This window comes from Ictalurus furcatus, chromosome 22 (genome assembly GCF_023375685.1).
Source record: "Ictalurus furcatus strain D&B chromosome 22, Billie_1.0, whole genome shotgun sequence".
In the NCBI taxonomy this organism is placed as follows: Eukaryota; Metazoa; Chordata; class Actinopteri; order Siluriformes; family Ictaluridae; genus Ictalurus; species Ictalurus furcatus.
In genome coordinates, this window is record NC_071276.1 from 19543766 (window position 1) to 19571115 (window position 27350).

Genomic DNA, 27350 nt, shown 5'->3' on the forward strand with positions numbered 1-27350 from the left:
CGTGCTTGCATCCATGGAACTGAGTGTGCTGCTGTGTGTGTAGAGTGTGTGAGACAGACGGGGAGGAGAGGAGAGAGAGAGAGGGACGGAAAGGAGGTAGTGAAACGAAGAGAGAATGACAACGTCTGAGAGGATGGGAAAGAGAGAGAGAGAGAGAGAGAGAGAGAGAGAGAAAGAGAGAGAGGTGAAGACTGACCAGAGGGTTTGTATGTAGTCACATAGTCATTTAGACACATGGAGATGGATGATGGAAATCCACTAAGCAGACATTGATGGAGACGGATGGAGATCCAGTGATCTACAAGGACTAAAAAAAATCAACAACAACAACTGATTATCTACATGTCGGCTCTGAAACAAGTTCCGGAAAGTTCTACATCTTTCTTTAACTGAAGGTAAGCAGCAAAATTGAATCGTTATCTTGTGGGACCATTTACAGTTCATTTCACCGAGATCAAATGAACTGAAGATAGATAGATAGATAGATAGATAAATATATATATATATATATATATAGATAGATAGATAGATAGATAGATAGACTGGAATTTAAATAAACCGGAGTCATAATCTCCATTAATATTACCTTTTGTTTTCTTTTCTTTCTTATTTCTTCAGGAAATGATTTGGTTAGAGGAGATTTGGGTGCAGAAGCCTGAGACCCTGAATCTTGTCTTGATGGAATAAAACTAATTTTATTTGATACATTTTTACACATTACCAATTTATATCAAATAAAATGGTGACCTGTTTGATTTAGTTTTCTATTGTTTATCCAGAGAGAGAGAGAGAGAGAGAGAGAGAGAGAGAGAGAGAGAGAGTGGTTAGCCTTATGCTAATTTCATTTCCCATCCTAATTATCTCAACTTTTCTCACCATTTATTACCGATGTGGTGTTTAATTATTATTATTTTTTTTAAATTATTATTATTTTTAACTGCTCATAGTTAAACATAAACATGTTCACACAGCTAAACGAGTGCACTCATGTAAAATACATCGGATTTCTCGGACGCTCTCACCTTCCTCACAACAGGTGCTGTGACTTTGAGTGTCACGCGCTCGGTTTGGTGCTTAAAAATGTGTTTCATGGAGACGGACGGTTCCATCGAACACTGGAGGGTGGATTGGGGGAGGAACGAAGGGTACAAATTCGGCGGTGGTGATGGTGAAACGTAAACGTACATGTCCATGCTAATGGACAGGAAATAATTGAAGCTACCTGAGCTACGAGGCATACAGAGTGTCTAGTTCTGCTGTTATTATAATCTTCACTTTGCCTCGTTTAACTCTGACACGAACAAGATCTACGAGCCAGATCGTCAGAACGTATGGATACAGGATCATTAGGATCATCTCTGGCATACTGGGATGGAGAGATACTGTATATAGATTATACCTTGCGGAGAGGAATTGGTAGAATGAATGCCAAGGGATGCATGTGTGTTTGTACTACATCCTGTAGGCTTTGCCTCGACTAGACCAGACTAGACTAGACATTGTTGTGGGGCTTTTTATTTTATTTTATTTTCACTACAGTTCTTTGAAACTCCACTCTAAAAAATTGTAGGTTACAAATAATTCAATCCAGGACAATTTAGAAACCGAGCACAGGGTCCACTGTACAATCCTGCAACGGGTTGTTTATTCATCAGCTGTTACTTGTTTGAACAAATATACAAAAGTCCAATTTCCAACAGTACATATTCGGGGTACACTCAGCCTGTTTGGTTTTCCTACGCATTAGTTTGTTTGTGCTCGCCTTCCTTGCGTTTTGAGCATCGGACTGGTTCTCAGTCCCAGTCCCAGGAGATCCCCGCTATGTAAAATCTACAGTTTTCCCTGCCAGATCTTTAAATCACTGGTTATCTACCAAAAGTCCTTGTGCAGTTCCTGTGTCCTCATTATTTCTTCAGCTTGTACTGGGCCACACTGATCAAGCTGGATCCAGACACATTTTATTTACACAAGAGCATTTACACAAGAAACGTGGTGTTCATGCAAATCCAGTTAGTGAGGAAAAATAACCGCTCATATCCTACAAGAGCTCCGACGTGTGTAAATTTATATTTATATATAATCGCTAACCCGCTAATGTGAACCGCAGTCCCAGGAACCACACGCTTTGCACATTTTTGTGTTTTCTGAGTCCTGACACACCAGTTTCAACACACGAAGGACAGTCACATGACAAGAACACTTACTCTTTGTTCCAGCGCCACTATTTTTCCATTGTCTGCATCTCATTGTTGTTGTTGTTGTTGTTGTTCCCTTAATCAGTGGTTGCGGTATTTCTTTGTTATTGGAAGACTAGCCTGTATTGCTTGTATTTTATGAGCAGTGCTAGGATCTTTGACAGTGAATCTGGGAGCAGCCTGAATAAAACGACCCCCTTTTCATATCAGTAAACCTCCAGTGCGTCAGGGAATCAAGGGATGTTGCGATTTTTAAGATTTCCACGTGAAAAAAAAAATTCAACAAAAGTGTGAAATCAGGATCAGAACCCTGAAGAAATATAATTGCCCAAATGTTTGCAGTGGCATTGCTTCCATCTAGTAAAGAACAGACATCAGATATTTCTCGCTGGGTTCTGAAGCCTGGAGCTGATTCACTATTATTATTGATTAAGTGGCGTCTGCTGTTTCGGTTATTTGACCACAGAACCACCAAGTTTTATACAGATATGATAGTTTCCTTTATAATATCTACATGACTGTGCGACGTTTTTACGTAACGGTTTAAATAAGAACGTAACCGGGACCGTAACCACGGTTAAAATGTTAACGAGGTCCATGTTGGAGAAATGTGTCCTAGTTATTATACACGATGCCCAATACGTACTACGTCGATTGCTCATTTCTAATCTCCGACATGTTTTACTTCCATTCTATCATAAACTGGTCTGAAACCAGTTCGACCATGTCATTTCATTGAGTTCAATATTTCTGGTTGTTGATTTCTGAATTCCGTTACACGATATTACGTCATCAGCACATTGGTAATAATGCGCTTTATCGTGCTTGCAGTGTGATATTAATGACTCGGGTTACACAACTAACATCGCGCGTTTATTTATAGCCAACCAAAGCGCTCGTAGTCTGTGTTACAACTGAGTCGCTGATTCGGCTAGCGATGTTTTAAAAATTAAACCCCTGAGGGATGTGATTAACAACTGGAAATTTTGTGACTGTTTCTCACAAATACACAACACAACACTAACGACGGGTAATGCTTAGTGAATCGAATGAGTGACTCCTGTTGGTCGAAGCCAATCGAAACCATGCTTTTCAGAGTCTAACGCTGATCAATTCCGTTAAATGCCCCTGACCTGAGGAATACTCACATGTACGGAATGCTGTGTTTTCTAATCGATCTCTTCCTCGTATCCCTGGATACTCCAATTCTAGCATGTAGATTATTTTCCACAGGGTCAACAAGAGTTGTAATTGCATATACATGCTGTTAATGAGCTGTAAGGTATGTTCAGATTGTACCACTTGGGCAGACGGGTTGTTGACCATGACCGTGAGCTCATACCACGGTAATTAGCCTTTCAGAATCCGTTTTCTGGAATAGCTGTAGGATGTTTTACACCTACTTGGAGCTTGATTAGCGACGCTGAACAATACAATCTGAGCCCCTTTGCGGAATCTCATTTGTGGAAAAGATCAAAAGGATGTAATTTTGCTATTTTGTGTCATGCTTGGCACCATGCTTTAGCTGTTTCTATGAGTACACGGTGTTAAAATAACTATAATAAACTTGTACCCACACACACAAACCAGAACATCATTTATTGAGCTGTAAAATTATATATAAGCGCTGTGTCCTGTTTGGGTTTTTTTGTGTGTGTAAGTCCTATGTAAATTTTTCCTGTATTTTTAAGAGAATTATCATTTTAATTGGGTCTGAACGTACAGTAGGCCGGTATGCAGGGTTTCAGTAGCATAATCAGAAAAGTGCTATACTGCTATATCTATTCATTACTATACTAATTACTAATAGTAAATTTTGAATAAAAGTGTATGCATTAGCTCATTATCTAATGAGTATAGAGGCTCTACCATGAATGATATCAGGGTAAATAATTAATAATAATAATAATAAAAAACCCCAATATAAACTCTCTCTATACTCTCTTCTATCGTCCTTCAGAAGGAAAAATACAGAAATGCCATTGCAGCATTTGTTATACAAAATGAACAGATTTCTTTCCCCCCAAGAGATCTTTATCAGCATCACACTGATCTAATTTTAACAGGATTACAAGAGAACCTTAAATACTACACTCTAGAGCTGGGGTGGCCAATCTTATCCAGAAAGGGCAGAAGCCACAACCGATAGTCTATTAAAAGCCAAGGTCAACAGGTTGTGAATCCTGCTTGACTGGAATGAAAACATGCACCTATAATAGCCCTTTGTGGATAAGACTGGACACCCATGCTCTAGAGGGTACTCAGTAGGCGTACTCCAGTCCAGATTTGAACAAAAGGACAGTCGAATCCCTAATAAAAGAACAGGATCTAAAAATCTTTGTGCTGGTTATCTGACACCTGGCGTATATGTATAGAGGTTTGGTGCGTATCGCTCTCCGGTCCTAACGTAACAACGTCTCGACGTTCGGCGTCTGTCAAGTCGCTGATTTGTTTTGCCGAGCGGCATTAGCAAATTAGCGAATTAGCCAAATTCGGAAGAGCTACGAAAATGGCCTGTTCCAAATGGTCAGATCCAAAGATAAAGGAAGGTTGAGAGTGAAAACTGTGTGTTTAAAGATGAGTGGACAGACACGTGTAAGCTTCGTTTGCAACGTGACACGGGAGATTGTTAAGAGCGCTGACGATCAGCACCGGCAGGAAACAAAGCACATGTGTTTTGAGCAACGTGACCCCATGAAGACAGAGGTGAGGTGTGTGGACCTTCAGCTCAGGGGAAAATCGGTAAGAGGACCACAAAGATTTGGATTTGATTACCCCTGCTAGGGTTAGGGTTAGGGTTATGGGATTAGGTTCCCTGAATAGAGGGAATGTTTTCAGGCTAACCAAGAGTACTGCTTGAGTTTATATTAATTCCCCAAAATATTGTAGCGTCTGCTTCTTAGACTCTATTCAGATGATCGTCTCTTTGTTATCATGAAAAATCAGACTGCATGCTTCATTATCTGATTATGTCCCTTGCACATAGTTTTATTCAGAAATTTGGCTTATTATTACAGTGTTTGCCTTGGCACCTACACGTAACTCTAATTGGTGTATTCCAGGTGCTAGATAAAGACTCACTGGAAATGACTTAGACACCATTTACACTTGCTTGTTTCAAGAATGTTAAGTATTACCCTACGATTAGTGGGCAACCCGCTCTACCACCTGAGCCACAGCGGCCCGTTTATATATATGGTGAATGCAAAGGAAATCGCATTTTACACAGCTAAGTTGGATCACTAATGTCAGAAGATCATGTAATAAATGGTGATAATCAAGCATCCATATCTATCTGGGCAAAAAAAAAATAATAATGCAAAAAGGGAAAAAGCACATGGACCCATTAATGCTAAATAATAGACATGGATATAGATAGTTTGTCCACTCAGTAGCTAGTATGTACAAGTGTTACGTCACTACTGGCTACGATAACAGAAGTCTTGCATTCTTCCATATATAAAATGAAATGATTGGAGTGGGGTGTGGGCCTGTGAGTAAGCTGTTGCTTAGGCCAACGTTATACGCTATATACGCTCTATATGCTTAGTCATGTGTATTCACAACTTGCGGACTAACGTAGCGGATCGCATGTGACACTTTTCGGTTTGTTATTGTTATTATTTTAGTCATTATTATTATTCGAGTGTAGCGTAGACTGAAGTGCATTGTAGCCACACATAAATGCATATATGACTCCAAGCCACGTCCAAGCAGTAAAAGCTTTCCCAATACAGGGCACACCTTTTTCTATGAATGCCAAAGATAAATAATTAAATATGAAATATATTAAGAAAAATGATCGAGTAACTACAAACAGAATCAACATTGGGAAATGATTGTTGAATCCTTTTGTTGCGGAAATAAGTAAATAAATAAATAAATATTACGGTGATTTTACATGTGAAGGAATGTTTACAGTGGGATGATATCCAGTGGTGAAGTGTGGCCAAAAAATACCCTGAAAATTTGTGAAATCTATTACAAAATTTAAAAAAAAAAAAAAAATTAAGAATTATTACATACTGAGATGACAAAAAAAAAAAGAAGATAACTGTCCCTAAACTTTTCCAGACGTTTTCATTTCCAGTATCATGACCCCTGTGTTCCAGGTGTTTCCGTTTAGTTCTAAAGGATCCCTTTTAATATACTTCGGTTTGCAATAGGAAAGATTTCTATGAAAGAAAGACATTTTCTTCTATGGGTAAATCTTACCAGCAACTTTGTCCAAAGTAGATATAATTCCAGAGCTAGTTCAAGGGTTAAGGGAAAGTAAAACACACCGACGTTCGTAATGGCAGAGAAAATGTCAGCTATTTGAATGTCTTTCATTCTGTAATATATATATATATATATTTTTTTTTTTTTTGAGTGATGTGAATGCCAGATTTGTATATTTAAAAAAATTCCTCGTGTTATAACACATAATACCAAGGTGAGACCGAAGTCAATTGGGCAGAGTTTCTTGTACGGACCGAGTAGGGTTTAAACATGGCTTCAGAAAAAAACAAATGAATTCTCCTAGTCCTCATGGTTTGAGTCATGTTAAAAGTTAAAGTGAGCGCAAAGAGCATGATTAGCAGGTCTAACTTTTCACAAAATGTAATTCTTGTGAAATTCACTGACCTTTGCTAAATATTTTCCTAACTTATGTAACTCAGATGGTGGATAATGCCATGAATTAGCCCGTTAGGATCTAGGTCACACACATATGCAGAATTTATGACTTTACAAATATGGTTAATAAATGAATAGGATTCTCCACGGGAGTTGAAGGCAGCTTGAAAACACCATTTTCTGTTTACACTAGCGAGCGACAGATGACCGCTCAGGTTCCTCAGCTTCCTCAGGTTCCTCAGGTTCCTCAGACCAATTGTATGAAGTGTTTGGAAAAACATTTTTTCATTCTCCATTCACAAGTTTAGTTACAACCCGCAGTTAGTTCCTATATACTGCGAATCCTGATGACGCCACAGCCATCCATGGGAAGCATTCAGGACAGTAAATTTTGGCTGTGCTCTGTGGGTGTGATCTGTCGAATCACAGTGACACTAGCCAATTATATGCTGCCCTGTGATGCAGTAGCAGGTCAAAAGTTTTGCTGGCTTCACACTCTGTCATGTTAGTCGTGGTCATACGGCAGGGAAGATAATTGGTTAGGTGAGTGGGAGTTGGCCGGTGAGGAAATTGGGGATAAAATGTGGGGAAAAAGTGACATAAGAAGCTGAATATTGAAGTTTCTGCCCTGAGACATAAATCTATTCATGTGTAAAGTCCATCTTGAGAACAGAGGGCTCATTTTCACTTTCAAACAGAAAAACTCAAGATCATTTCATCTAATTCATAGGACCTAATACCATAATATCAGCACTAATGACCTACTGTGAGCCTTAATGTGCTCACTGAAACCTCAGTGTCTGTTACACCAAGTCTCGCTGCAGGTCTTCTGCAGTCACTCGAGGGTTTTTCACAACCTGCCTTCTCAGAAATCTGCTTGCAGCCATTGATAGCGTCCTTTTTCTGCCCCGTCCGGGTATTTCATACATTTTCTACCCCTAGCCAGTTCAGGTATTTCATGTGTTCCAGCTCAAGCACACCTGGTGCAACTAATAAAGCCCTTGAGACAACACCTGTTCTGCATATCTGTGCTGTTGTGAGGGATTCTATTCAGGGGGTGAATACTTTTGAGACTGGAGAAGTCATTATAAGTTGCATTTTCAGTTGAATTTTGGGAAACCGCTTGAAGCGTTCGTCGTGATGAACTGTTTCGATCGCTTTTGTTTGATCTGTTCGTCGCGAACAGCTGAACGTCTGTACATTCTGACAATAAACGCGCTTTGCACTGGGGCTTGAACAAGTTTGATTGCGACCGTATTAATAAACTTCCGAAGTTCGAACCACCTGCTGAGAGCCAGTGTAACGTGATCATGTCCAAACTGAGAAGGAATTTGATGGGTTTTGAAGTATGTTTTCAACTTTTCTTCCTGCTTCAGGGCAACGTCGTTTGTGCCAGCGTGAATCATCACGTATACCACACACACCAGATTCTCTCCTTTCCTAGAACACGCTCAATTCACCACTTGACATTTCAGAACGTTTACTCGAATTGAATGAATATAACTGTAAGAGGTGTGAAATTTCGCATTCCTTTTGACAGAATTTTTCTTGGACAAACTGGCTTGTCTGATATTGCTCTTTCCTGTTGGTTAGAAATATATAGTGTGGTTTACAATTTTGTAGACTTACTTCGGTGAGTGATTTTGTGCCCTGAAGAAAAAAAAAAAAAACTTTACTACCAACGTTCAAGTTCAAAATATGAAAAATAAATCATCCAGGTGGCGCTGTGCTGCCTCGGAGAACCACGTTTCCCAGTTTGATCTAGGAGTTTTTCATGTTCTCTCAGCATCTGTGTGGATTTCCTCTGGGTGCTCTAGTTACGCCCATTTGGTGTAGAACTGGGTATGTGTGTGAGAAGGAGGACTCAAGAGACAAGAGGCTTTTGATGGAGGTTTGCCCCTCTTTTTATTTTTCTTTCTCTTCGTTCACCCACGAGCTCGTTTCAGTGTGCATCGTTCGCATACGTTACACCAATAAAACTCCAAATGAAAAACTCATGGCTGTGTCCAAGTTCAAGCTCACGGTGAACATATTGTGCTTGTGTTTGTGTCGCACACATCAGTTCTGTCGCTCTCTGACTCACGCTGTTCTCCATGAAAGCACAAACAAATCACTTAAGTGACCAGGAGGGGAATACACACAGGTGAGTTCCTGTACTCAGTGGGGAAGAGGGTCCTTCAAGGGTTGCTTGGATAGGTGAAGGGTTCTTAGCTGCCTGAAGAATTTCCACTTAGTACCTACTTGTAGTTGTAGGGTGTTTTCACCCTGGTCTAGGGTCGAGGTGTAACATAAGTAATAAAATCAATCAATCAATCAATCAATCAATCAATCAATTAATAATGAGGTTGACACATGCTTCTTTCAATTCTTTGATTTCTTTACCAATTTAATGTTGGAAAGAAGGAAATAATCATAAAAAAAATAAAACACACAGCAAAATCCCTCGTAAAGCGAATCTCTTCAGGGCTAGGCAAGGCCAACATAATAAACAAAACAGCAGCTAACCTGACCTGTATCAATGTAAATAACCTAACAACAGAAAAGGTACTTCAAAATAAAATACAGAGTCTAACTTAACTCCTTCGCTAATTCAAAAACAGAGAACAAAAAGTGAAAATAAATGGCGCCCTTACAGCTTTCATTATACAAAGAAAAGAAATATTTACACTGTGTTACAATATATACAAATAAGGCGTACACTCAGCCACAACACATAAGGCAAGAAAAGGAATTGGAAAATACATTACACTGCATTACATTTACGGCAGGCGTACTTATCCAGAGCGACTTACGATTATCTCATTTTTTTTATACAGCTGAGCACTTGAGGGTTAAGGGCCTTGCTCAAGGGCCCTGCAGTGGCAGATTGGTGGGAACTCATGACCGTCCGATCAGAAGTCCGATGTCCTAACCACTGAGCTAACACTTCCCAAATACAATAGCATACCATAATAAGACCATCTTAAGAAACACAATCCAATTCAACGAATCCCTTCCTTCACTCGTACACGGTATAAACAATCAGCGAATTCACTCAAGCACCAAATAACATTCGTTAATTAATCGTCACCACACTATGAGAGAGCGAGAGAGAGAGAGAGAGAGAGAGAGAGAGAGAGAGAGAGAGAGAGAGAACACAAACCAGCACAGTACGTCTCCGGACGTGACTTTTACATAGGATCTATAACGCAAACTGAAGAATGCTTTATGTCTGTATTTCACCAACGCATGTACTGTAGCATCTAAAAACATAAGCATTGCGAACCTTTTTATTTTTTAAAAGTGGACCTTAAGGTCCTTGTGGACCTAAAGGTCCAGGTTCTCTGGTTTGTCTCATATCTCAAAAACCTGCCAGTAGGTGAATCGGCTACACTAAATTACCCCCCTCTGGATATTCCCACATGACATGCACTCATTGTTACCGTGATGAGATCATTCTCCCATCCTGGGGGTATTTCCACCTTATACATGGGAATGTCTCTGGATAAACCAGTGGCATCCAATCCAGGGGGTATTCCTATCTTGCACACAGTGTTCATTGGATAGGCTCTGGATCCACCATCGGCATCCCATTCAGGGTGTATTCCCACCTTGTTCCCAGGACAGGCTCCTGACCCACCACCACCCCCTGCACCAGAATGAAGCTGCTACTGGAAATCAGTGACTAGTTCTAAGTAAAGATACACTTGTTCGTAAAAGATACATGCAACCGCACTGACAGGGAAAGGATTCAATGTACCATGACCCACGACCGGTTTGTTGATGTCTCTTTCGTACTGTGCCGAAAGCAGGGTCTTTTCTCCTAAAGTTTATCGAGACAAGGAGATGGGTAACTAATGGAACGCAGCAGGCACAGAAACAATTGGTACCGAGGAAAGCAAAACTCTATGAATAATAAAAAATGTGAAGCTCCTGACAAGCTTGGCTGATTAGAGTCTGGTCTAAGGGAAATGAACAGGTGTCACTGGTAAGTCAGTGGGTGATGCTGACACCTGATAGTCCGCCCCCGAGAAAGCCACAGGCGGAGGCATGACACTGAGCACATCGCTCAGTTTGAAATTAATCATGCATCCTAGTACATTAGTCCTCAGTAATTAAACGAGAACTGGAGAAAGTATGAAGACTTTATAATGGCTGTGTAGAGTTCAGTGAACATGGTCCAGATCGGCGAGATGTATAATTAGGTGTTCGCTACAGTATAATTAGGATATTATAAGTTCTCATGTCGGATCAAAATCATAGCGCTCCCCACTCCACCACCACCAGCACCAATCTCGTGCGCGCAAGCCCATATTAATTACCGTACATTGACGTGGAGGGTCCCGGAGAGGCTGAAAAGGAGCTGTACATTCTGAATGAGAAAGCACGTGAAAGATCATACCGCACCCGGTATTCAGGTCGAGGAGAGAAAAGAGATTATCAAGCTTTATGCAATTCTTTTTCTTTCTGAAAGAGAAAATTATTTTGATTTTTTTTCCCCCCACTTTCATTGTAGTCCTCGGAAAACAGAAACATGGAGGTGGGTTTGTCAATACTGTAGTACTTGAAGTGTGTGTATTTGTGTGCCTGGGGGAAAACAAGAAAGAATGAAAAGCAAGCTGGCGTGTAAGAGAGAGAGACTCTGTGAGGATGATGGAGTGATATCTCACCATACGGCTGCGGCTCAGGTGGTAGAGCGGGTCGTCCACTAATCGTAGGGTTGGCGGTTCGATTCCCGGCCTGCATGATTCCACGTGACTCCACGTGACTCCACATGCCGAAGTGTCCTTGGGTAAGCCACTGAACCCCAAGTTGAACCCCTTGTATGGCAGCTCTGCTACCATTGGTGTGTGAGTGTGTGTGTATATGGATGAATGAGAGCCAGTGTAAAGCGCTTTGGATAATAACGCTATATAAGTGCAGACCATTTACCATTGGAAGTTGTTGATATATATATATATATATATATATATATATAACACAATATATTGAGCTCTCATAGGTCTGTTGTGTATATCTAGGATGAGATATTGGTGGGTTTCCCTGTAATATAGAACTCATAACAGATCAGAAATACACATTTCGAACAAGACATCGATTCTCTTTTCCCGTCCAGTCCCAGCATATGTGCAGTTACGTTTCTGGGTGAAACAACGTAAACGTAGCTCTCTTATCTAAAACACAATTTTTCTGAGGTAAACATTAAAAAATGGATTAGCCTTCCAGCTTCCTTGCAGCTTTGAAAGAGATAGCGTGTGACATTTGGGAGTTCTAGATATAAATACATATAGTACTGTGCAAAAGTCTGAGGCACATGCGAAGAGATACTGTAGATGCCTTCAAGAATAATGAAATGAAACGTTTCTACATAAAAATAAAAAATACTATGAAGAGCAGTAAACGGTAGTAAATGAAACAAAGCCAGTATTTGATGTGATGAACCTTCGCTTAAAGAAACACGTTGTAGTCTCAGGTACAAGGCGTGCAGTTTAATAAGGACATGAAGTGTAAGTTTTATTGAACATCTTGCAGAACCAGACGTTTTTCTTTTTCTGGAGAATTTGACTGGGCACATTTTCTTCTTATTCTCGCTGCAAAACCCAGCAGCCGTCATTGTGTATTTTGGTCTCTTACATAATACGCTGCTTTCTTTACAGACATACGGGGACACTGTATTAGTGCATTTTAATTAACTAATTTGCATATCAATGTGGGGATTGTGATGAGGTTATTAGACACCGATTTTATTGTATTCACTTGTACCTGGAGTGTCTCCATGAAGTACAGTGCATTAGCCTGTATGGCCATGATAGGCCTGTTCAGCCTTATTAACTTATTACATTAGCCAGTAGCTCATGAGTCATGCATGTTAGAAAGACACAGGTCAACTGTATTTGTCTTTTGGCTAATTAGCTTTAAAGTCAAGGCACTTAGTCTTCTGTTCATCACCACTCACCCCCAGATAACCCAAAAAAAACCCACAACTGGGATAGGAGAGGGGAGGAGCTGCTGTCCGTGTGTCTTACATTGCCGCACAGAGACGCGAGGGGAGAGAGGGAGGGAGATGGAGGGAGACAGAGAGGGAGAGAGAGAGAGGGAGAGAGAGAAGGACAGAGAGGGAGGGAGAGAAGGACATAGAGGGAGAGAGAGAGGGACAGAGAGGGAGACAGAGAGGGAGAGAGAGAGAGGGAGAGAGAGAAGGACAGAGAGGGAGAGAGAGAGGGACAGAGAGGGAGAGAGAGAGAAGGACAGAGAGGGAGGGAGAGAGAGGGAGAGAGAGAGGGACAGAGAGAGAGGGACAGAGAGGGAGAGAGAGAAGGACAGAGAGGGAGGGAGAGAGAGGGAGAGAGAGAAGGACAGAGAGAGAGGGACAGAGAGGGAGAGAGAGGGAGAGAGAGAGGGACAGAGAGAGAGGGACAGAGAGGGAGAGAGAGAGGGACAGAGAGGGAGAGAGAGAGGGACAGAGAGAGAGGGACAGAGAGGGAGAGAGAGAGGGACAGAGAGAGAGGGACAGAGAGGGAGAGAGAGAGGGACAGAGAGAGAGGGACAGAGAGGGAGAGAGAGAGGGACAGAGAGGGAGAGAGAGAAGGACAGAGAGGGAGGGAGAGAGAGGGACAGAGAGGGAGAGAGAGAGGGACAGAGAGAGGGAGAGGGAGACAGACAGAGAGAGGGAGAGAGAGAAGGACAGAGAGGGAGAGGGAGACAGAAAGGGAGAGAGAGAGTGGGACAGAGAGGGAGAGGGAGACAGAGAGATGCACGTGCTGACTGACATACAAACATTTTTGTGCAACACCATGTATTTTTAAAAAAATTTTATAACTTAACTATAAACTTTTAATGAACAGGTTATAATTAAGGTTTAATGTTGTGGCATGTCCATGGGACAAGTTAGATCCTGCTATCACATTATAGCCACTATAAACACCGTTCCCTTACCAGTATAATACCAGTATAATAGCAGTATAATATCAGTATAATATCAGTAAAATATCAGTATAATAACAGTATAATATGAGTGCTGCAAATGCAGAGAACCCTTCCATAAATGATAAATAAATCTCTTCCAACAAAAAAAAAACCCTCCATTATCAATCATTACATGTTTTTCTTTGTTACACACCACAGTTTAAAAAATATGTTTATTATTCTTAGATCATGTGGATCGACCACCATTACTGGTTGGTAGCTGTTACTATAGAAACAAGAACACATTCGAACATGAATATAAACCTGTCATTTATGTTTCAGTCAGAAATACTGTACAAAAATAATGCACACAGTGGGGGAAATAAGTTCTTTTGTTTTCAGTGAATATATTTCCACTGAGGTTATTCACATGAAATTTTCCCCAGACATCAGTATTAACTCAAGAAATCTGCAAATATAAAGAATTCACAACATTAAAGTCCATCAAACTGAAGAGGAGAGTCCACCAGCGTGGACCTCGAAATGTGAAGGATCTGGAGAGGTTCTGTACGGAGGAACGCTCTCAGATCCCTCGCCATGTATTCTCCAACCTCATCAGCGTTATAGGAGAAGACTCGGAGCTGTTATCTTGGAAAAGGAAGGCAGCACAAAGTACTGACTAAAAGGGTGCCGATAATTGTTGCGCACCTATATTTAACGAAGATATATATATTTTTTTGGATAAACCCACGTTGTGTTTGTAATTGTTTGATATTCACGAGTGTGTTTACCGCAAGCACAAACCGGGACGGTGTTACAACAACACGTCTCTGATCTTTTGACAATCTGCAAGTACATCATTCAATTCCTCTAACAAGCAGCCACGTACACAACCGATCATTCACAACTCGTGGGTTCATGAACTTTAAATCATGAACTACATTACCCAAAACGCATTGCCATGTACTGTACTTTTAACTGAGACCTTGCCCCTCCTCAGAATGCTTCCCACTGACTGGAAGAAAAGGGGGAGGAGCCGGGTGGGGCGGGGCGGGGCGGGGTTCTATACCAAAATCGGCTACAAACAAAAAAAGACATAAAACATCTTAGTAACCAAAACCAAAACCCCCTTCTAATGAAATGCATCGTCCGTTCCTACATCTCTCTGCACCCCATTAAAAAAAAACACAGCAACAACAACTACTTTCACACCATTACGACTTACGTAACCCTGGAACGGTTCGCCATGTGGTTGGTTTGAACTCCGCATCACATTAAACGGCTCTGGATAAGACCATCTGGTACGCTTTGATGAAGAGGAATGCATTGATTACCCGCACACCCTCAATATATATATATATATTTTATACAAGAGCAAAACAAACACTCCTCTGTGAGCGGCAGATCTGAAATACGCATCCAGAGAATACAGTTATTTGGATGAATAAATTATACTCCATCTCAAAGTGTGCGTACAAACAGGCCGTTATGTTCCCAAAACAGCACTCTGACCCGACCGTCGGATTCCTCGAAGTGCGTTCAGATGCCACGCATCGGACGGACCGTTATTAACGTGCGCTGTGTTGACTGAAGCAGGATGGAAATTGGTTTATTTATAAAGCAAAAACCATCATCCAAGTCCGTAGCAGGGGTGAAAGAACCCGCAAGCAGAGTTACGTAACGGGAATACCGAAGTGTACAGAGGTATAGCTGCGCCACGTTATATGGCCAAAAGTATGTGGACACCTGACCGTCAGACTACGTCAAAGAGAATGATTTACGTGAGCAGGACATTATATTTAATACCTTAAAAAGACCTGCGATTTCTCTCTCTCCGTCTTTCCGTTCCTTTCTGCCCACCAGTCACACGTTTCGCCTTGTGAAGAGCGACAAAGGTGCGAAAAGATAAAGTGTGGCCGTGCGTGTAGTCTTAATTAGATCCTGGAAGAGAAAACGTCAGTCTGTTGATATCCTGTGAAGGAACTCTGACAGCTGGTGTAATTAGGAGATATATAATTCATGCTATTAATATCACTCCAGTTTAAAAATGAAAAGATTTTTTTATACGCGAATCAGATTCTCTTTGTTTCCGATGTTCTGAATCTCTTTTGGCAGGAAAGACAGCAAACTCAAATATAATTCCGTATATCATAAATGATTAGTGGCGCCGTGAGTGCTAACGCTAATATCATTATTCAGGTTATTATTCACAGTACCGTTAACCGTTTATTACTCTGCATACAGGGTAGTGGAAATGCTCTCATGGGGAAATTTCTCATGAATATGCCTTTTATGCAGGAATTGCTTGTATGTAGTATGTAATTACGTAGGAAAACAGCCGATATTCCACTTACACCACGACAATTCGCCAACGAGTACAATTTATAATTTATTCATGAATGACACCATGCTTTTTAACTCTTAAAATGTTCATGCTAACGTTATACGTAACGTACAGGATTGTGCCGAGATTTTGCTGCGTTTAAAAAAAAAAATAAATAAATAAAATAAAATTTGTGATGCAACTTTCGTTTTTTGTGGGGGTTTTTTTTGGCGGGAAACGACTCGAAATCGGCGAAATCGCAATCGCGCGAAAGTCCTTCACAGCGATGTCCGTTGGAAAATGAGACCTTTCAGCTGTACTCGTGTGCGACGACGACGTCGCGCCACGTCCCGGCCCAAACCCGCGGAAAATCCGCGTTAACTTTGAAACATCGCGAGCTCCTCCGAAATCGCAAAATCCTGGAGGGACTGGTTATAGCAGCTATAAACAGACCACACCAGCCTCACTTAATTCTCTCTCACGAAGATTTGAATAAATAAATAAATAAATAAATAAATAAATACATAAATAAAGCAATCCCAAACGCTGTTCCAGCACGACGATGCCGCTGTGCACAAAAAGCGATCTCCGTGAAGACGGGGTGTGTGAAGGCTGGAAGAAGGCAGAAGAACTCGAGTGTCCTGCACAGAGCCCTGACCTCAGTCAACCCCCATTGAACACCTTAGGGATGAACTCCTCAACCGACTTCAGTGCCTGAACGAACACAAATCCCCACAGCCACACCCCGAAATCTAGTGGAGAGCCTTCCCGGACATGTAGAGCTTATTATAACAGCAAAGCAGGAATAAATCTGGAATGAGATGTTCAACAAGGTGTGATGGTCGTGCGTCCACATACTTTTGGCCTTGGCATCTACCGGAAAGATCATGATGTATGAAGAGTCACGTAGCAGTCAGGCTGCTACAAACATCAACCTAGTTTTTTTTTCTTTTTCTTTTTTTTCTTTCCACGGCCTTATTTCTAATCTGTCTGTATTGTTTACTGGCGATTCAACTGAACTCATTAAACGCAAATTCAATAAATAAATTGAAGTTCGGCGGAGTCGAAATGGAAAGTTCTCTCGTTTTTCCAATGTAGGATGCTCGACTTTTACTTCAGGTTAAGATACACGGAAAAGGAAAACAGAACTTTACGTGTAGTAGAAAATAATGTTTTCTCAAACCAGTCATAAATGACAGAGGGACGCAACCTTGCGATCAACATGCTAGAACTGTAGTATTCGCGATGCTCGAGGGAAAGACGGTCAGTCATGTCACTGGATGTGTGACTGCATGATGAATTCGATAGCTGTCTTGACTTTTTTTAATTTTTATTTTCAACATATTAAGTATTGATGTTGTTATTGTCAGCCTTTAGATGTCGGTGCTCATTAATCTGTTAATAAGGACAAGCTTTCAGGATCGTCTGAGAGAGAGAGAGAGAGAGAGAGAGAGAGAGGGAGAGAGAGAGAGAGAACCGATTTCTTAATCACAACCAAATCACCAAAAATCTTAATGATCATCCGTCAGTGTTGTTTACTCAGGCGTGTGTGAAATGTCAAGGATGTGATTACTCCCACTGAAAGGAAAAGCGTAATAGGTCAATTATCATTCCAGGAAGAAGATTGCAGCTTTCAGTTGTTTCTGCGTTCTCAGATCGGTGTGTTGCGATAAACTTTAGCTATTAAGCACTTCTGACTTTTCCTACCATGGTGGCAGATTCAACTCAAACAAACCCCTGGAGGACATCTGTAATCCTTTCTTTTTAGTGTCGCTCACGTGTGTTGTAGTTCCTTCCCGTCCTCCACGTGAGTCTACAGTGCTGTCGGTCAAGTGGGGTTTGCTCTGTTTTATTTATCGCAGCGGATCTAACAAGGTCAGGGCTGGGTAGAAGACCTGAGGTGGGTTTGCGTCCGGGTGAAACGTATTCCTGGATTAGCTCTACATGTAGGACTCAGTTCAGGCTGCCCTGATTGAGCTGTTTCACATGACAGGTGTTTACATACAGTCCACAATTCACTGACGCTCAAGAAGGCGACATGATGCATTAAAAGCCAGGGGGGTGTAAACTTTTGAACAGGGTGATGGGTGTAAATTGTTATTATTTTGTCTTCTGGGAAACATGTAAATGTCTTATGTAGTTTCTGAAAGGCTGTGCTAAATGAAAAAAGTAAGATCTTTAAACAAAATAATAACAATGTACTCCGATCATCCTGTTCAAAAGTTTACACCCCCCTGGGTCTTAATGTATCAGTGAACGTTCGCACCTTGTGTAATAGTCGTGTACGAGTCCCTCGGTCGTCCTCGGTGGGAAAAGACGGATCTGGACATCATATAGCCGCTGTTGGAAAGGGGTCAAATACGCAGAAGATGCCGGAGAAGTAAAGAATGTGGAGGACCTGGAGGATTTTTCTGAAGAACAGTGGGGAGGTTAAGTGCTCAGGACAAATAAGAGACTCGTGAAGAACTCTCACAGAACATAAACACATCACGTCGCGGATCATCCGGGTAACGGGGTTACACGGGGTTAATAATCCAGCGCGTGTAAACTTTTGAACTGGTTCATTTGTGTAAATTCAGTTATTACTGTGTCTTGTGGATTAACATGTAAACATCTGTCATGTGAAACAGCGTCTTCGGGGCGGGAATAAATAAACAACATCATGCAATTTTTATTATCCCTCCTATTTAAAAAAAAATGATGAACATTTTTGCAGATTCTGCACGGCGCGTGCAAACTTATCACCTCGACTGTACTTTCATTTTCCCTTCTTGCTTATTTTCCTCTGAAAGAACACATGCAGTTTAGTTCAACTAGCCTTAATAAATTATTAGTTGCAAGCGAGCAATATCAAAACAGGAAGAAAACAAATTTAATGAGGAATCCAGGGTAATAAATTATTATATTTAAACACTGATTTATCAAAGAATGTAACATTATAACATATGAAATGAACCATAATGGGGGGCGGGGGGGGGGGGTGTGTGTGTGTCAAAAGACCTTCAACCATGACGTTAACCTTGTTTTCTATGCTCCGAACTGAATCTGGTAGCAGTTAACAACAACAACAACAACAACAACAACAACAACAAGACACTACTATGAGAAAAATGTTGTCAGTAAGTTTGAAGATTTTGTGAGTAGCCCTGTCTATAAAGCCAGTGAGTCTTCGGATGACTTGCGTAACAAGCTCAATCAAATGTCTCTTAGAACTACTGATGTACTGGTCCAGTATTATAGCAGAGCTATGAAGTTGTTCTGCAGTCACTACAACATGACTGATTACAACATCAGGACAGGAGTTCTTCAGAGAACACTGTGTCTCCACCTCAGTCTGTACAAATTTCCACATCAAAGCAAACATTCTTAACAGTCCTGGCGAAGTTATATATTTATTTGTATTGAACGCTCTGTTTCTGTGTGTGTTGTCAGGTCTCGCCTGGTACACACACAGTGATGAATTCTCTGGATATGTGGGACAGCATGCCTTTAACTGAGGTGTTATCCGATCTCCAGACGAATTCAAGCCTCCTAAACGTCTCCACCAGCAACACCACCAACCTCACCAGCATCACCTACTACCCGTACTACCAGCACTCGCTGCCTGTGGCAGCCAGCCTGACCGTGGCCTACCTCTTCATCTTCCTGCTCTGCATGGTGGGAAACGGCCTGGTCTGCCTCATCGTGCTGGAGAACCGGCGCATGAGAACAGTCACCAACCTGTTCATCTTTAATCTGGCCGTGAGTGATCTCCTGGTGGGGGTTTTCTGTATCCCGACTACGCTGGTGGATAATCTTATCACAGGTAACAGTTTGCGAATAATCCTAAATGTTAAATTACCATCGAACTTACCGTTGCGTAAGGAATTACAACAACAACAAAAAAAAACCCCACTGTGTTGTACTGTAATACAAAAATTATAATTAACAGGGTGGTGTGATGAAGCGTGGTTACGGTTACATGTCCTGAAGGGTTTTATTCCTCTTATAACACACTATACTGTGGAGGGGCGAGGGGTGGCACGGTGGCTTAGTGGTTATCATGTTTTCCTGCACCCCTGGGGTTGGGGGTTTGATTCCCGCCTCCACCCTGTGTTCAGAGCTTGCACGATCTCCCTATGGTTTGGGGGTTTCCTCCGGTTCTCCAGTCCTACCCCCCCATCCAAAGACATGCATTGTAGGCTGATTGACATTTATAAATTGTCTGAAGTGTGTGAATGAGTGTGTGTGTGTGTGTGTATATATATATAATTGTGCACTGCTATAGGTTGGCACCCTGTCCAGGGTGTCCCCTGCCTCCAGCCCAAATACCATAAAGGTAAAGGTTTCATAATAAAAAAAACAAGGGGGGGGGGGGGGGGTAAAATTACACCGACCCCTTAAATCTCATCATACCTGCTCAAAGGGAAACATAATCCATTAATATATTTTTTAAGATGCTTTCTACCAGTGTGTCAATTCATGGAGAACTTGTGAAATATAAAGTGAGAGAATGGGTGAGGGAATGTGAGACAGAGAGAAACGGCAAACTGCAGGTGTCACTTCCTGCTTTGTGTGAGCTGTGCGAATAATTTCAACACCATTATCCTAAAAAGAGCTACTCATCAAACCAATTCAAGGGCAAAAGCGCTCCAGAGAGATTGCACATGAATAGATGAAAAGCAGAAAGATTACCATACTCTATCTCTAATGCTCAGGTACTGCATTCAGAGTTACTTCATATCGTACCTCAAGCAACAAAGGTGAAAGACAAAAACGTGGATTCCTCCCATGTTCAGATTTTGTTAGCAACAATCTAGCCACCAAACATCCGCAACGAGTGATGAATATTTTCCTCCTCTAAACGGCGAACTGCATAGTGAGTGTTATAGATTTAGCAAGCTAACGTGCTCGATTCAAAGCAAATACTCATATATACTGTAGTACAGGGGTTCCCAAACTTTTCCAGTGCAAGGCCCCCCAATGGCATTATCGTTTGACCGAGGCCCCCCTTTTGCAAGATGTCTTTAAAACACATTAAAAATAAAGACTTCTGAATATATCTCCCTATTTTTAAAAATTAATAATTACATCTTACATCTTTACATCACATTACATTAGGAATTATATATATATATAAATCATGTATTTATTTATTTTTGACACCAAATTGTTGAGGCCCCTCGGGCGCCCCCTGGCGGCACCCAAGGGGGCCGCGGTCCCCCACTTTGAAAACCACTGCTGTAGTACACTGTAGTACTGTACAGCAAAACTCATTTAAAAGTAAAGTGCTACGTTATTCGCTGTGAGCGGCCATTTTGAGTTGACGTCACTTGCTGAACTCGGAGTTGAGGACACCATCCCGAATTTCCAAGTTGATGGAGGGTTTTCCATGTTTTTTTTCCTAGTCCAAAGTCGGAAATTCCAAGCTTTCGTCGAAGGCAACATTACATCGTAAAAATATTTGAAATTTGCTAAATTTCCTTGCCCCCCCCCCTCCCCACCCTAATCCTAACCCTGTTTTCTAAATTCAGAACAAAACAAAAAAAAACCTAAGTTTGTAGGTAACCCACACTCATGGAATTATGCATAGTCTTTTTTTTTTTTTTATAGCTTAATTTAGAAACCTATTTTTTTTTTTTTTTTGGAGTTTATGATAGAGTTTAAAGTTACAGATAGAGTTTATGATAGATTACACAGGAAAAATTACACGCAAAACATCAACTTCCAACAGTCTGTTCTGTAAAAGCCGTTTTCTCTGAAGAGAAACGTCTTCACATCAAAATAAATAAACAAACGTTTCAATTATCATCCAAAACCTTTTTGGTTTCCTCGAGTCTGCAAATTTACGCACATTAAACGAAAATTAAATGAAATTTGCATACATTTCCGTAAGAACCCTTATTTGTCTAGCGCTGTAACTGGAAATATCAGATGGCTGATCCGTATTGTGTGATAACGCACAGAAACTTTCCTTTTTCAAACTTTTCAAAGCAGTTAAAGTGCAAAAGAACGGCGGAAAGAACGCGGCAGAATGAACTTTGATGAGGACTTTATATCACGTCATCACGGTTACGACTAATTATCATTCCGAGGCCTCGTGAATGAGCGGTCGTTCCGTTTAAAGCCACTTCAGCTTCAACATTCCTCCAAGAATATATCGACCGACTGGGTCTATAATGACCTACTAACTGCTATTTCCAAAGTTCTTGACTTTTTGGGGTATTGTTTCTCGTCACCGTAATTCACGTAACCCGAGAAATCGTTGAACAGTGATGTATGTTATAGAATGTAAAAAAGGGAGAACGTCAAGAGGTTAGAATTTTGAAAGTAACTTAAGGTTCACGCTAGTTGTGCGAAGCAGGGGTGGAAAAAAAAGGACCGTGAAATCACACTTCCAAAATATTTCAACCTAATGACCTTCTGGTCACAGAGCTTCATCTTCTGCATGTGCTACCACTAACCTTCAACTTCACTGAGCACCGTACAGACTTTCAGTCATCAAAGACGGCAGCGCTCGGCTAAAAGCACGACCACTACAACTCCACTTGGTATTAGACAGAAAATTGCGGACGATGTAGTGCGGAGCGAGCCGCAGCTGGTGAATCATTGTGCGAGTGTCTGGCTATTATTAGTATGTCTTTATTAGAAGTGAAGGCAGAACTTCCTGAGTGCAGTCTTCATTGTCTGCTTGCTAGCACGTGCAGGAACACGTGCCTCTGCCTTCTGCCTCATCGCAGTCCGGATCACGACAACTTCCGGAAGGGAAAAAAAATAAAAAAATAAAAATAAGTAGATTCGTATTCTCAGGAAACAAAATCCGCCCTTCGTGTCTGGTGATACAGTTTCTTTTTTCGTTTCCCTCAGGTTGGCCCTTCTCAAACACGGTGTGCAAGATGAGCGGTTTGGTGCAGGGAATGTCCGTCGCAGCCTCCATCTTCACTCTAGTGGCCATCGCCGTAGACAGGTTTGTCCTGGCAGGCTTATTTCCTGCCTGTTTTGCTCGATAATAAAATAATCAATGGTTGGATACGAGGATAAAAGAGGAGCCATGGCGCCTCCTAATAATTGCATCTTACTGATATAACACGTCCCTTCCATCTGAAAGCTGCATCATCAAAAGGCTTTCATCTACATAAAAGAAATATTTATAATAAGCAAAAAAAAAAAGGATAATTTTGTTTGTATGCGTCACCGGGTTCCTTTTTTTTACACCGTGTTTGTTCCCTTTCAAGTTACCTACTGATTAAAAACAACTTGTTAAAAGTGTTGAATAGATTGGAAATATAGAGAGGAGCATACGGAGAAAGTAAAAATAGTACGGACTTTGGCGGTGGTACGTACGGCGGAGATGAAAAATCTACACACCCTTTATAACATTACCAAAACACACCATGTGAGATCTTTTTATAGCTTTGATGTGATACAGCAACCTACACAATTCAAATGAAAGACAATGTTTTGTTTTTTTGTTTGTTTGGGGGGGAGGGATAAAAGAAAGAACTTACAATAACCTGGTTCCGTTCATTAGTGTCCACACCCCTTAACTAATACTTTGTTAAAAACACCTTCTGCTTGTTATAGAGCACTCGGTGTTTTTGGCTAAGAGTCTACCAACTTAGCGCGTCTAGATTAGGCAATTTTATCTCCCTCTTCCTTGCAGAAATGATCTGTCCAGCTCTGTCAGATTGCGAGTGAATCTCCTGTGCGCAGACTTCTTCAAGTCATTCCATAGGGTTTTTTGATAAGATTTAGATCTGAGTTCTGGTTGAGCCATTCCAAAACATTGATCATCCTCTGGAGCCATTCTGTTGTTGATTTGGATCTGTGCTTTGGGTCGTTATCATGCTGGAAAGTGACTTTTTTTATATATATATATATTTTTTTTAATCTACATCTGTCTAACAGAGGCCTGAAGGATTTGTGCAAAATAGTTTGGTATTTGGAGCTGTACATCATTCCCTCCATGTTGACTAGAGCCCCAGTCCCAGCTGAAGAGAAGCAGCTCTGTAGTATGATGCCACCGCCACCATACTTCACTGTTGTTTTTGCACCAAATATATCTTTTAGAGTTATGACCAAAAGGTTCTACCCTTGGTCTCGTTAGACTAGAACATATTTTACCACATGGTTTGGGGTGATTTAGGATTTAGGCAAGCTTGAATTTGGAAAGGGTTTTCCTTCTAGCCACCCTACCCCATAACCCATAAACTTGTGAAGAATAGGAGAGATTGCTGTCACATGCAGCGAGTGACCAGAACTTTCCAGATATTCCTGCAGCTCCTTTAATGTTGCTGAAAACTCTTGAGGAGTTTTCTTCTTGCTCTTTCCGGAATTTTTGGAAAGACGTCCCGTTCTCGGTGGTGTCACTGCGGTTCTCCGTCTTCTCCACTTGTTGATGACGGACTTCGCATTGTTCCACGGTACATCTGACGCTTTGTAAATTCATTTGTAAGCCTCTCCTGATCGATGCCTATTGACAGCGAGATCACGTACATGCTTTGTAAGCTCTTCAGCTTCAGCGGTCGGAAGAAACAAAGATGAAACAGCTTATCTTTATTTGGGGATAATCAAAATCACTTAAATGATGACAGCTGCATGATTGAATTTCTTTTGAACATGAGGGTGAATGGAATTAGTTCATTCAGAGCACAGTCATACGCTCCAGTATTAAAGGGTGGGCACGCTTGTACACCAAGGTTATTGTCAATTTTTTTCTTTTTCTCTTTTAACACCAGAAGTGCTTACTTTCACTTCCTATTCCTATCTGCTTACTATAAAGTAGCACTCACACCAAGCATCTGAGGGAGAAAAAAAATGTCACTATCATTTTCAAGGGTTTTGAATGGTACAATTCTCTGTATTCATAAGAATGTTGTAGAAGAACATCAGTTCCAATTAATCTTGAGTGCATCTTATAATTCCTTTTAGGTTTCGCTGCATCGTCTACCCTTTCCAGCCCAAACTGACCTTGCTAGTTGCCAAGGTGACCATAGCGATGATTTGGGTGCTGGCATTGGTGATTATGTGCCCTTCGGCGGCAACGCTGACTGTGGAGCATATCAAGCATCACTTCATGGTACACAACCTGGATTACAACCACACATACCCACTCTTGTCTTGCTTCGAGAACTGGACCAACCCTCACATGAGGAAAGTCTACACCACAGTCCTGTTCGCCCACATCTACCTGATCCCACTCACAATCATCACGCTGATGTACGGCCGCATCGGCGTCAAGCTTTACACCACATCGGTCATTTCTGTGAATGAGCAACAGGAAAGTGGCGGGGGTCAGAACGCTGCCAGACCGCTTATCTCGCACAAAAAGATCAAGGTCATCAAAATGTTGATTGTGGTGGCCCTTCTTTTTACCCTCTCTTGGCTCCCCTTATGGATCCTCACGCTCTTGACGGACTATGGAGGTCTGGACCAAGAGGAACTCGAGTTCCTCGCCGGTTATGTGTTCCCGTTCGCACATTGGCTGGCTTTCTCGAACTCCAGCGTTAACCCAATCATCTATGGCTACTACAACGAAAACTTCAAGCGAGGCTTCCAGGCCGTGTGCAGGACCCATTCGTGCTGCTGCTGCTGTTTTATCATGCCCACAGGGAGCAGAAGGGTTCACAGACCAGGCAGGGAAGACAGGAGAGAGGTGGTGGCGAACTCAAACTCTATGCCCTTTGGAGCCAGAAACAGGGTATACACTGATGGTAACTTAAAGAACTCCAGAGCCAGCATGGATGAGGGGCAGAAGAGGGCTGGTTGCAGGCTCAGCAGCTCTGCCAGCATGGATGACGCCAGATCTGAGATGGCCATTCAGACAAAGGGGGTTGCAAGCCAAAAAGGACTGCAAATGGAGGACCTGGAGAAGATCAGTCCCATTGGCATGACTGTGAGTCAGGCCTGGGACCAGTAGAGACCAGTATGCAGCAACAGTCATTTAAATTGTATTATATTATTTTTCAACTACGGCCAAAATCTACACACAGACATTCCCAGGATGCATAAAGGGGTGCAAATCAAACAGGCCTGCAGACAAAGGACTAATAAGATCAACACCATTTGCATAATGGAGTCAGACGTGGAATGTTTAATGGATATGCTTTCAGCCGCTGTAATTACATTTTATTTTTTTAAAAAAAGCCTAAAGATTAAATACAGAACCAAAACAAAAAAAAAAAAAAGGCTTCAAGACCAAGATGAGAAAATACTTGAGTAAATGTGCTTCGTTGCGGTACTTAAGTAACATTTTAGAAGATTATTGCGAATGTTGAATAAAATGTACTCTAATTTAAGTACATTTTTAAGACAAAAATTTACTATATACTCCTTAGAGTTTCATTCTGACCTTAAAGCACTGCCAAAAATGCCATTAGATATTTCTCTCACCCAGCTGCTATGCCAATCATTTTGGTTTTCGCTTATGTAAATGGCTGTAATTATTATTATTATTATTATTATTTATATTATAAGACGTTAAAGAAATTACAGCTGACACACACACATGGACAAGCTTGTGTTGCGTCTGTGATTAAGCCGTGCAAGATGCAGGATTTAGCAAATATTCGTACACGATGACATGGCTCCTCCCATGGAAAAAAGAAATATTGGCCTTTGAAAATTTTCCATCATGTGTAAAGAAGCACATCGAATGAATCAAGCTAGATTTAAGTTTGCTAAATTTGCTAGCTAGTTTTGTTTTTATCGCTAAGGCCAACTTAGTATTTATCCCAACAAGGTTATTAAACATTATCTGACCGGAAAGCCAAATACTACTGTATAATAATTTGTCAGCAAAAGTTAGCAGAATATTTATGAATGAATTATTTTTTACAAAAAAATATATAAATTATATATATATATATATATGTATGTATGTATGTATGCACTCATGAATACTTGAGCACGTTTAAATGTAGATACTTTTAGACATTCACTTAAGCAGATTTATGCTGAGAGTGTCTTTACATTTACTCAAGTACAGTTTCTCTACACCTTTTTCCACCAGCAGTGACCCATCCAATCAGCATTCCTGGGACAAATAAACGTTATCTGTGTTGATAAAAGGCCCATAGCATGACCACAGAACTATTTACACTTTTAAAAAGGTCATGGACCAAAAAGTCGATATAAGAGTGGATCTTTAGACCTTTAGAAGATCAGTTCAATTAGCGTGACTGTGAATCAGCTGAGAGACCATCAGCAAACACCAGACACTGTAACCCGAGCAACTACAGAGTGAGGCCAGACGAGCACAAAGTGGCACCTGCAGGTTTAGCCGCTCGGTCAGCAGGGATGATGCCAGGTCCGAGGTGTCCAAAATGACAAAAGGGCTCGTGCTGTAAACA

At 41.2% G+C, this 27350-nt stretch overlaps 1 protein-coding gene across 1 annotated transcript; it reads left to right on the plus strand.

Annotated features, from left to right (window-relative positions):
* On the plus strand, positions 1–25942 carry npffr1l2 (neuropeptide FF receptor 1 like 2). Its single transcript, XM_053610225.1, has 4 exons — positions 1–395; positions 19453–19825; positions 22867–22966; positions 24931–25942. The coding sequence occupies exons 2-4, from the start codon at positions 19477–19479 to the stop codon at positions 25916–25918; spliced, it is 1437 nt and encodes a 478-aa protein (XP_053466200.1). The 5' UTR covers positions 1–395; positions 19453–19476; the 3' UTR covers positions 25919–25942.
* The last annotated feature ends 1408 nt before the right edge of the window (positions 25943–27350 follow it).